Genomic DNA, 11,535 nt, shown 5'->3' on the forward strand with positions numbered 1-11,535 from the left:
CAAATATCATGCTGAGGTTTATTTATGGGGATTATTTTAATCTGAAGACATTGGGATATTGCTTCAAGTGTTTCATTACAAAAACAGAACTACAAAACAGGTCAGGTGCTTCAGACATATTACATTACATTTTGTGAATAACCACAAGCAAATTAACATTTTTGTAAACTTTATTGTGAAAAATCAAAGAGACCGCTAAGATCAATATATATATTGATACAATGTAAATGGCCAGTAGTTCTGTTCAGCTGAAATTGTGTTTTGAATTGGTTGAAAGTCTGTATATAGTTCAGCCCATGTGAAAATAATGGTTGATTTAAACCATTCCTTAAATGTTTCTCCTGTATATAATTTTGTGATCACTCATGTCAGGCGTATAAAAAGTGAAATAAGAAAACTCAAAATACAAAACTTTGGTCTGAATCCCTTCGTTTCTCATTTTCATTTAGGCCACTGTGGGCAGAAACACTCAGCCACTTAAAACTTAAAAGTCTACAAAAGGGGTTAGCCTTGAACCTACGTAGGCAATAAACTCAGTTAGTCCAGTACGTGCTTTATCCCAGTCTCCTGTGTGGTTGCAATGCTCTCTTACATCCCTTCACATCTTACTTACACAATAACAACAGAACAAACACACTGACCTTAAATACAGAGTTAACAAAAACAAATTAAAAAACAACTAGACAAGTAAGAGCATATATTTTATGTTGATAAAGGAATTCCTTCATCCAAGAGCCAAAAACAAATATGCTCTTTTTTTTCCACCCCAATCTTTATAGCCCCACCCCCTGAAAACCTACATTCTAGTCCTGTAGTCTGTAGCCTGTAAATATGTCACTGTGGTACTGTCAGTATGAGGTGTAGTAAGAGCGGTGCAGAGGTTGGTCGTCCTGGGACAGAGGGCCTAAGGACGAGTTAGTTTAGATTCATGGGCTTTTAATGTCCCCACAGCGTCCTTCACTGCATGATAGATGATGTTCTTCACCTAAAACGAGGATAAAAAACACACTTTTAAGATAATGTTACTTCTAAAAAAGGAAAATTTGAAGTTAGAGTCCTTAAAAAGCTATTGTGTTACATAAACAATAAAAGAAACCCCGTGTTACCAACCTGTAGCTTGTCTTCGTGGTTTGTGTGAGTGGTGGACAGGTGTCTAAACTCCTGTGTCAGTCTGAAACAATGCCTCACATGTTCAGGAGATACAAAGTCCTCCGCCACTTTAATACAACTGTACAAATTGTGGACCTATATTTAGACAAATAGAGTAGTTTAAATAAAAATTGCTGAAAAAATGACGCAAATAGTTACTGAGCTGTGTTACCTGGTGAGGAGCCCCCGCAGGGATAAATACGGCATCTCCTAAGAACTGTACAATGGCCCATCCCTGAACCCCATATTCTTCATAGAGTCTGCGCCGGAGCACTTGATCCAAGTACCAGCTCTGATCATGAATGGGGTCGTGGTCTGGCGGGTTCTCTTGACCTTGCTCATCGCCCACCTGAGGACAAAACAAGAAGTGATGCAGTTCAGTTTTACTTTAAGGACACTTATTTGGGATTGCTCCAAGTCTTATTCTCACAAATAGGAAGACCCCCCCCTCCATGTAGAGAGAACATTTATTGTGTGTTGTGCACCACCATTTGGAGATGCACAACAACCACACAAACAACTGGTGATTCATAGCTAAATTATTAAAGGAAACAGGCGCTTTACTGACAAAAATATACTTTAAACTCCATAAAAATAAAAGTTTGTCAACTGGCAGTAAATAGTGACCTTGCGGAGCAGTTCTCGGATCTTCTCTGCGTCTTTAGCAGCATAGATGTGCCACAGAGCTCCAGGTTTGTCCTTCCCCTCGTACACCCTCCTCTTCGTCATCTCATCCACATCACCTTCTTCAATGGTGGCAATGACCTCTGCAGGGACAGGCATGAGCCAGATACACACATACAGTACCCAATGGGTTATTTTAAAGGTGCAACAAGGATTGCAACCACAAACACACCAGAATTCTGAATTATGGTACAAAATATGATCTCAGTGACCATAAATAACTTGTGTGCTGAAATGGAAATCTTTTTTCTCTGACATTTTTTCCACCTGTTTAGTTCTGAACTGGTTGCTCAAGACCAATCTAGAGTCTAAGCTGTTATTTTAAGTTAGAGCTTTAGTCACACACTTGTTACATGACAAAACACAAGCTACTGATTCCACACATTTAATAAATGAGTTGTTTCTTACAACTAAACCGTGGCTCTTTGAGATGGACCAGTTCAGAACAACTTTGGCCATAAAAAGCTGCAAGTCACACACTACACAATCACATTGGACAACATCCACATCATGATCTTTAAAGCCAGCTACACAGAAATCATTACTACATCTGGGCACAGTCGGGGAGCCTTCAATAACCGATCTGTATTAGACCTTTTACTGAAAGGCATCAAAGACCACTGTGCTGTGTGAAAGTGGATTTAATGGGTTAACATTTATAGTCTTTGCACACAATATCAATGTGAAAATTTTAATTTGATGCATGTCTACATCACATAGTCCGGTCAGTCATCGTAACAGTCGTCGTCACTGCCATCACATCATCATTACTGAGAGAAGCCCCCATAAGAGGCCATTTAGAGATGCCCTTCATTCAAACTTTTCTCCCACAAATACAAGGGCCAGAGCACAGGTCACCCAATGTTTAAAGTATGACGGTCACATTCAGCCCAATATTTCATGTATGAACATGAAAATCACAACTACACTGGAAAACATGGATTTGCGCCCACCCCCAAGTTTAATAGAAGAATCTAAAAAGGAGTCTTTAAATATTTTCCAGGGGATTAATAAAAGTAGCATTTACACAGTAATATAAAGATAATTGTTCATGCTGGAAGAGAGACACAGATGGGTCCCAGTGCCCTGGCCCCTGATGAGGAGCCTAGCATAAGAATGGGGAGGAGGCGTGAAGAGGGAGTTAGTCGAGAAGGGCATGCTACTGAAGTGATACAATGATTAAAAGTAAAACAGACCTTGGCGTCCAGACAAATCAGCCTCTGTGAATGAGAAATTTTGCCACACTGTAAATGTCGGAGACCCACTGAAGGGTCTCTTTAGGCCAATGATGATTGGAATGGAGAACAATGACAGACAGGTACAAGACGGCAGATCTAATCTACCAGAATCTGTTCTAGCTAGTTAACTTATATATCAATTATGCAGTATCCATGGCACTTTAGAACACAAGTTATACTTTTTTTTAATTAGATTTTCCCAAAACTATTGTTGTGTTGGTTCAAAAGGCAAAAAGACAAAATAAAAATAAACAAACCTTGCTCTGACTCTGTGTCCCCTTGAGGAATGCCCACATATACCATGACATTAACAGCATCAGACACATCCAGATGGAGGTTAGTGGTGCCCACTTTCCGGTCCTCTGTAGATGTCAAGCCTAAAAAAAAAAACGGAACAGAAAATCAGAAAGCAGTAAAAAGCTAAATATGTTTCAGGCAGGTCAGGTCTCACCATAGGCGTTGTACATTTTGGGCCCAAGGTCGGGGCGGACAAAAAAGTTGGGCAGGCGGGCAGCCAAGTTTAGACGACCATCTCTTTTTGTGTATTCAGGTAGGGGAAGGTTTTCCATCAAATCATCAAATCTAAGACAAAACTAATATTTACACCAATATTCACTTACGTCTAGCACAGCTAATCTGACCATTTTATGGGATTCCTACCGTGTTGGCATCATATCTCTGAAGTCCTCTCCTGGAGGCCAATCTTTTAATTTCAGCACCATAGGATTGCCCTCATTATCCTGCAGACGCTCTGCAGTCACAAAACAAAATGCAACTATCCGACCAGGACACATGAAGAGAAACGTAAATGTAAGCTGTGTGCACTCACTGTTGAGGACTTGGAAGCCGTCCCAGAAGTCGCGCACCTTTACGTCCGAGATTATAGCACAGTTTCTACAGTTGACCAGGTCAACATCCTGGTCTCCAAACTCCTCACTGAAGGCTTCTGGTCGCCACAGCTCAGATTTCAGGCGTTTGTGTATTCCAGATACCAACACGGGCTAGACAGAGGAGCAAGTCAGTCCAACAAACCAAAGTAATAAAAAATGCACGTGGTACTTACTTGACCCTGTTTCCAGCATTCTCTGAAGATCTTCCAGTTGTTGCTGTTCCCAGGATCTTGTAAGCACAGTAGGCGGCCATCGCAAAGCCACGTGTGTGAGGTGTGAGGTTCCAAAACACTAAGTCCAATCACTCCGTCCTTGCGGCCCCCTAAAACACTCATCTCCCCCCCTTCTGAGCTCCCGCTGCGCCGCCCTTCGGCCTTCTTCGTCTCTACAACTGAGGCGATAATGTGGTCCAGAAAGTTTGGCAAGCTACTCTTCATTTTATCACTCTGGAACACAAAAAACATGTCTACTAAACACACACAATGTGAACAATAATACCAAATCATAGTATTAATAAAGTGGTACTCACCCCTGCTGAGGTAAAGACAGAGGGGAATGGCACACCACTGTCCCCTGGCCCCTGCTGCAGTTTTCCTGGGCCAGAGTTGAGCAGGTCTCTCAGACTGGAGCCCTCTGGTTTGGACTGTGATGCACTGGAGCCCAACAGCAGACTGTTAAACAGCTTTGGACTGGACGCAGAAGGCTTTGACAGGGCACCAAGTGAGTCCAGACCAAAAGGAGGGCGACTTTCTCGACTCATCATGGAGCGCAGGGAACCAGATTCTGTGATTTTCAACATAAATTCAATTCAGTGAACTTCTTTACACAGCCATACTATCTAAAGTATTTACACTAACCCTTGGAGTCATCCTTAGACTTTTGTGCAGCCAGGTCTGCTAGCCAGTGCAGAGCGGAGCTGTTGCCCTCTGCTGGGCGGGGCTCTTTAGTGGAGGCCTGGGCATGTGGATGAGGTGTGGAGGTGCTACTGCTGGAGCTAGAACTGCTCACAGTCTCTGCAGAGGAGCTCTCTGAGATGCCCGGTTCTGGCTCTAGTTTGGATGATACTTCGACTTCCGCTTTTGGAGCAGTACTGCCACTGTGTACTGCAGACTGCACAAACAAATCCATATAGCCTTATTAATGTTGCACAAAAAAATGAAAGCACACAAAGGAGTAATACCTGTGAAATCCCGTTGGGGGCACAAGGGCGCACTAGAGACTTTGTGTGTCGACTGGTACAAGGACAGTTGGCCTTAATACCCCACTTGCCTCTCGCTGAATGAACCATATCTCCAATGTTGTACAAAGCTAAGGAGGAGAGACGCCATTGATGAAGTTGTTCAGTACCGTGGATTTACAAAACTCTGTGTGTATTACCTGTCCCAGGAATGATCTGTGTGGGCATGAGATTTTGTGGCTCATGTGGCTGGCCTTTGGCACACTTTAACCAAGAAAATACCTCATCTTCTAGGCTTTCCTCTATATCTGTTAATCAATAACTCTAATTTAGCAGCAAATTTTAAATAAATATGGATTAGGGCTATATTATTATCCAAGTATTAGACACCTACCTTCTTGAGGTTTGCTTCTGCGAAGCCGATAGCAGTCCAGACAGACCCCAAAACCGCACTTTCTACAAACCCAGTGGATGTTGAACAAAGTGGTTTCACAAACATCACACATTTCTCGGACTCCTCTCACTGCACGCTTCCATGCCACTTTTTCTGAAAACATTAAATTAAACATGTTAAAACAACCCATTGGACATAAAATGTAAACAAATTACTGATACAGATCCACATTCACAAATACTCACGATGAGGTTCAACCATCATTACTGCCTCCTTCTCAGACATGACTAACTGACAAAACTGGTCTCCAACATTGGCCAAAATGTACTTGGATGTGTCCAGGTCCAGACCCTCCTGGACTGCTGGGCTGGGCAGCCAAAGGCCCATAGCCATCGCGTCACTTTGTTGGGGACTGAGGAAACCCTCAACTCGGAGTATACCTTTACGAGTGAATGCCAATCTGCAAAAACAAAACATTATTGAATATTTTTATTACTTCTTAAATCGTAATTTATTATCACTTACATAATGAGTGAAAGTTTTACCTTCTAAAATGAAAAAAGCGGCAGGCTACATTGGGGTCATCTTCCTCGTCACTGTCTTCGTCCCCATTGCGATATTTTCGGTATCTTTCCAGACGACACTCACGGCATTTGTGCAGATGAGGAGCCACATTGATACAGGAGCCATCCTGAAGGAAGGACTCTCCAGACTGTTTCAAACGACGCACCTTGCTCTGGTCTTTGAGCACTGACTGGCCCACTGACAAAGCAAACATGTTTAAGAATGTGTGCGCATCCACACAGAGTTATATTAATAAAAACACATACGCACCTTTGATAGATTTGTTCCGAGGGCGGCTTTTGGCTGCTGCTTTGCTCTTTTGCTGCACGCTGTCAGCCTCCTGGGGCTGGTCTGGCCCACGGCCCTTCTCTGGTCCCTCCTCATTCTCGCTCAGATCGGACAGGTCACTGTTGTCGCTGGACTCAGAGTCTCGTTTAGACGACTGGCCTCTTTCCTCAAACTTCTGTGGCTGGTCAAAAGACACAGGCTCGTCCGCCATGGCACTGGGACCAGAACTGTCAGGCCCGGTGTCCCCTGACGTGGACGAAGGGAGAGGTGTCTCCTGCGATGACTCCTTAGAGACACTATTGTCACTCTGTGGTCTCTGAGATGGGATTGGTGCTGAAGTGGAGGGCGTGTTGGGTAAAGATGAACTGGCAGGAAACTGGGATGTAATGATGGCTTTAGGGGGTTCAGTCATTGTGAAGAGATTTGGCTTACTGTCTGAAGAAGTCTGAAGGTTAGTACCAGAAAGATCAGCAAAGGCTGTGTGGGAGGATGAGGTTAGAAAAGGGTTTGTGGAGTCATTTGTGCCTTGTAGAAAAAGGTTCTGGTGGTTCTCTGTAACGTTAAAGCCAGTCTGTGACACAGTCCCACCTACGGATCCATTATTGGCATTTCTCTTAGAAGCGGCTTGAGCTGCAGAAGGAGCAACATTTTTGCCCAGAGTGGGAACAGTCGGGAATGCTACAGAAGTGTTGAGCACCCCATTTCCCGCTGAATGGTTCTCAGGCACTTTAGATTGCTCTTGCTTCTTCAGTCCATCGTTCCCTGGTTTGAACAGGGTCAGGGGGTCCTTGTTAAGGCTCTCAGAGATTGCTGTGAAGTAATTGGTGTCCTTGGCTGGACCTGACATTAGACTTGAGGTCGAGCCTGAGTTCATACACTGCATAAACAAATTTTGATCTGGTTGAGTCCCATTTTTTGCAGTCCCAAACCCAAACCCAAAGGGTCTGGATGAGTCCGGTGTAGTTGCGGGAGTGGCTCCATTCAGTTGAGAATTACTCTCTCCAAACACACTTGAAGCTTGTTGTGGGACACGAAAACCCAGAGCCTTCGAATTCTAGGTAAGCAGAAAATAGCATGAATGATTTCTTACATTTTTGTATTTGCCTCCCTAAAATATTTTCAATCCCTCAAATCATTTGACAATGACAGACAAATATAGTTTAAATCATTTAAAATGTACCAAATAAAACACATTTTCCTCAGTAAATTGTGCAAATTGCAAAAGACAAGCTTTGGTCAGTCACAGTTAATTAGTGATTTAACAAAGTTTGGGAAAGCAAAGAAGAGGAAAGATCACCAAGCCCTTTAAAATAGTGGGTGAGGCTTTGGGACTCCAAAAAGTCACAAGTCACAAATGGCTTGGAAATGAACCGTGAATCTTTTCAGGTCTCAACATTTCCTCAGGAGTAGGGCTGCAATCAAAATGGCAAAGACTGCTAAATTCCTCCACAAACAACAAAATATTCTGTTTTATTCTGCACAAAAGCTGCTAACTGAGTAGTCTCTTTCTCTATAAACATGTTCTGAAATATCATTTGTGTCTTGTCTTTTTGTCAATTCTTCTGGATGCATTTAAGATGTAAACCATCAACAAGACCCTCAAACATAAATCACAAACTATATTTCCCTAAATCATGCAGCCGCACTCAAGAGCACACCAACTTTCACATTCAGAAAACAGCAACAGGTCTAATGTTCATATTTGCTGCCATATTAGTTTTAATAAAAACAGACCACGTGTTACTCTAAATAGTTAATCCACCTGTCAGTCTCATATCCATTGGAGACCCAGCCCTACAATAAATTTCTTTGCATTTCTTACCATAGGATAACCATGCAGTCTTGGTTGGCCAGACAAACGAGTTTATTATATACTCAAGAAATGCGTGAAAAGATTGACCATTAACTTCCATGTCTTGTGGACACATGGCTCAGTCACATCTTGATTTCTCAAAACCCTAAAATGATTTTGTAACCTTCTCCTTTATGACGTACAAAACATATGATGAATAAAAGTCAAACTTAGCCTGTAAGTTAGCCTGTAAATAACTCAGTAGGTTTCTAACTCTATGGACTCCAACAAAAGTTTTGATAGTTATAACATTTGTGAATTAGTACTTTGTCTTACCTCAGTGGGTGTTCCCCAGGAAGGAGCTTTAGTGTAAGCTGCAGACGCAGAAAGTGCGACACTCTGGCTGCTGTCCTGTGCAGACCAGGAGATGGACACGGGCCCCGGGGAGACCTGTGGAGTTGTTTTAGTGAACGCAGACTGAGTCAGGTCCTCTCTCTCTGGCTGCACTGAGGGTGGCGGCTTAGGAGCCGGAGCTCCAGGGACCAGGCTCGGCATCTGCCCCAGAGAAGGGAAAGAGGTGGTGGAGAAGGGGGAAGGTGCCGGTTTGAGGGGAGGGGGGACTGCAGTGTGAGCTGGGTTTGAAGTGGAGTCTGCCGCACCATGCGATACATGTAGGCGTCCATTTTCTTTAATATGTCCTGGAAATGCGAGATGAGGGGACAATACTTTGGGTACATTTCCATCAATGGAGCCCCCATTTTTAGTAGTGCTGCTGACTCCAGAGTCACTGCCCCACATACCCACTCCCTCCTGGGGGACACTGCTCCGCCCCTCAGCTGCTCCTTTAAAACGCTTGAGATTCAAGTCGTCCTCAGTTTCTGAGGCAGTCCTCCGTCTGCGCCCACTATCACCTTTCATTGTTTCACTGCATTTCCGTCCATTTTTGGCAATCTAACAATAGATAATAACCATCAATATTGATGAAAAATGCTTTTAGATGACTTACAAACTTGATATCATGCTTACCTCATCTCCAACCAACATCACATGAATAACACGAGGATCCACCGTTTGCGGTTCTTTTCCCTACAAAAAGGAACAACTTTGAGCAAACATATACCTCTAATACAAGGAAAACAGGCTGCAGTACACACCTTGTCTAAAGTAATCTCCATAATGTGTGAGACAGGGTCATGTTGTGAAACTAGCCCCAAAGCCCAGCACTCTTCAAATTCAGGCTGGTACACACGAACTCTGCGTCCTTGGATGGTGTATGATCCTGGGACAAGATATTGCAAGATACTCATGTAGGACTCATGAGTAAAAATTTTCCTCACTGACACAGACATTTAACTGTTCATGTGTCAATATCAAATCATAAATGAAAGAGGAATGCTCCATAACAGCACTACCTACCCTTCCTAAAGATCTCTTGTAGTTCAAAATCATTACACCAGCTGGAAATGGCAGCATGAAGTGAAGGGTTCTCCAACAACATGGGGTGTCTAATATCCTTTTCAATCTGCAAGAAAACACATCATTTCAGTGCTTGTAGCCAATAAAGGCCATTTTTAACAATATTTGACAAAACATAAAACTAATTATTTACATACCTCAAACCTCTGAATTGAGTTTTTATCAGGTAGGAAGTCCAAATTGTTATGTGCAAAATACATCACAGGAACAAGTGATCCTAACCCCACTCTGTCCACCAAGGAGCGAAAAGCCTGCACAAACCGAAAATTAAACTATTTATTTGAAACCATTGAAAAACTACCCCTTGGTCAAGTGGTATCAGACTTACAAGAGCTGGCCACACAACAGCTGTGGACCCTGTTGCTCCAGTCCCATTGCGATATGACGCCCAAACAACAGTGTCCTCCAGCAGCACAGCCTTCACCCCTTCACCATACACCTTCACCCATGACCAGCGCTGTGTGGCATTCTCAAACTCAACAAACACCTGCACAACAAAACAAACACTCATGAATAATCACTGATTTCAAAATGTGCTACAGCAGTGCAAGATACAATACCATCACAAAGGCTGTTTACTCTAATAAAGTCTCTTTCTCAAGAGATAAAGGTGAGGTTACCATTTGTTTTGCAGACATTTGTACACAATAACAACACTAAAGTAAATAACTGTGTGTTCACTTTTTTGGTTTTGTTTGTTCAAATACAGCATCACATTACTTTGTCCTTGCTCTTATTTGTCATTTACAAGACCATGTCTTTGGAGTCTAGACATCTTTTTTTAACATAACATTCACCTTTTTCAGCCTTATTTTCTTTTTGAAGTTGCTATGCTGTAAAATCTATTATTATATACATATGGTCTTTTGATTATTTCCTCGGTTAATCCTCAGTTTTGTCAAGACAACAAGGTGTACCACACACTGACACCGAGTTTGGAGAAGCCTCTCCTCAGTGCAAGTTCGTCAGGCCATTCTGCCGCTAGGGACATTACGTTAGCCGATAATGCTAACATCGTTATTCAGAACATCGCTTTGCACAAACAACCGGAGTTTAAGTTTAACTAGTGGTCGGTGGTTGAACACGGATGTGTCCTAATATGGGACTATTGCAATGGTAATAATCTGCTCATTTATTGTGCAGATATATGCGAACAAAGCGGAGGCCAGAGAAACCTCAGTGTCGAGTTTTAAGCCCTGCCTCTTCAACAACAGCCTGTAGCCCACTGTGTAAAAGCTATAACCTCAGGGCGCTTCCAACACTCCTCCATAAGCGCACGGTCAGGTCTGATGCCAGGCGCAGGATCACTGTTGTCTAAGTCTGATCTTGTGTGTGGTGAAAAGTGTTGTGTGCGGGCGAAGTGCGCTTGTAGATGTAAACACTGACCGTGAGTCCTGCAGCGGAGGTTGTTGTCCCCTCTCCGCCGCTCGTCTCCGGTGCACCCAGACCCATGACGCTGACTGCGCGGACCGTGCCCCGCAGCCAGTCCCGCTCCTGTGTCACCAGCTTCGGCTCCGACCCATTCGCGGACCTACCGTCTCCCAGGTGCAAGAGCAGGCGCTTCCCTATCAGTTCAAGAGAGTCCCCCATGGTTTGCTCGTTAGCTAGCTGCCTCACTGAGCCACCATGAGCAGTGTGAACTTCTTAGCACTTGGAAATGGAGAGGATCAGCAAAGAGGACAGACGTTGGTCCGTGTGTTTCAGCGGGCCCAGCACACGTTACTGACGCCCCGTAGGAGCACGCAGCAGCGGACAGAGTCGCGCCTCCAGAGAAAATACTGCTGCTGTTATTGTCCTCGGTGCTAAACGACTACCCAGCTCCGTCCGCCATTGAGCCCTGCAACAATCAAACGCACTCCTCGTAGACAGCAGCACTGCAGAGA

At 43.6% G+C, this 11,535-nt stretch overlaps 1 protein-coding gene across 3 annotated transcripts; it reads right to left on the reverse strand.

Moving 5' to 3' along the window:
• Positions 1 to 152: 152 nt before the first annotated feature.
• kdm3b (lysine (K)-specific demethylase 3B) lies at positions 153 to 11,528 on the reverse strand. Of its 3 annotated transcripts, XM_055159260.1 has the most exons (25): positions 11,039 to 11,527; positions 9,981 to 10,139; positions 9,790 to 9,903; positions 9,593 to 9,698; positions 9,331 to 9,455; positions 9,203 to 9,262; positions 8,513 to 9,127; positions 6,367 to 7,438; positions 6,078 to 6,294; positions 5,778 to 5,992; positions 5,533 to 5,685; positions 5,339 to 5,446; positions 5,142 to 5,269; positions 4,819 to 5,071; positions 4,491 to 4,744; positions 4,135 to 4,407; positions 3,901 to 4,072; positions 3,732 to 3,822; positions 3,523 to 3,653; positions 3,329 to 3,448; positions 3,030 to 3,053; positions 1,777 to 1,916; positions 1,322 to 1,498; positions 1,111 to 1,245; positions 153 to 985 (listed from the first exon to the last, which is right to left on the reverse strand). In XM_055159260.1, exons 1-25 carry the CDS (start codon positions 11,240 to 11,242, stop codon positions 905 to 907), a joined length of 5,127 nt encoding a protein of 1,708 aa, XP_055015235.1. In that variant the 5' UTR covers positions 11,243 to 11,527; the 3' UTR covers positions 153 to 904. The 3 variants fall into 3 exon arrangements, with proteins under 3 accessions (XP_055015235.1, XP_055015234.1, XP_055015236.1); XM_055159259.1 differs by having other exon boundaries at positions 3,732 to 4,072; positions 11,039 to 11,528; XM_055159261.1 differs by lacking the exon at positions 3,030 to 3,053.
• Between the last annotated feature and the right edge of the window lie 7 nt (positions 11,529 to 11,535).

This window comes from Boleophthalmus pectinirostris, unplaced genomic scaffold (assembly GCF_026225935.1).
Source record: "Boleophthalmus pectinirostris isolate CB_2022bp ecotype Guang Dong unplaced genomic scaffold, ASM2622593v1 HiC_scaffold_23, whole genome shotgun sequence".
In the NCBI taxonomy this organism is placed as follows: domain Eukaryota; kingdom Metazoa; phylum Chordata; class Actinopteri; order Gobiiformes; family Gobiidae; genus Boleophthalmus; species Boleophthalmus pectinirostris.

Coding starts and splice junctions, on each gene's coding strand:
- kdm3b (XM_055159259.1), bottom strand. CDS start 11,242: ATGGGGGACTCTCTTGAACTGATAGGGAAGCGCCTGCTCTTGCACCTG. Junction 5,270..5,338: donor ACAGATCATTCCTGGGACAG/GTAATACACACA, acceptor TCTCCTCCTTAG/CTTTGTACAACATTGGAGAT. Junction 986..1,110: donor ACCACGAAGACAAGCTACAG/GTTGGTAACACG, acceptor TCCTCGTTTTAG/GTGAAGAACATCATCTATCA.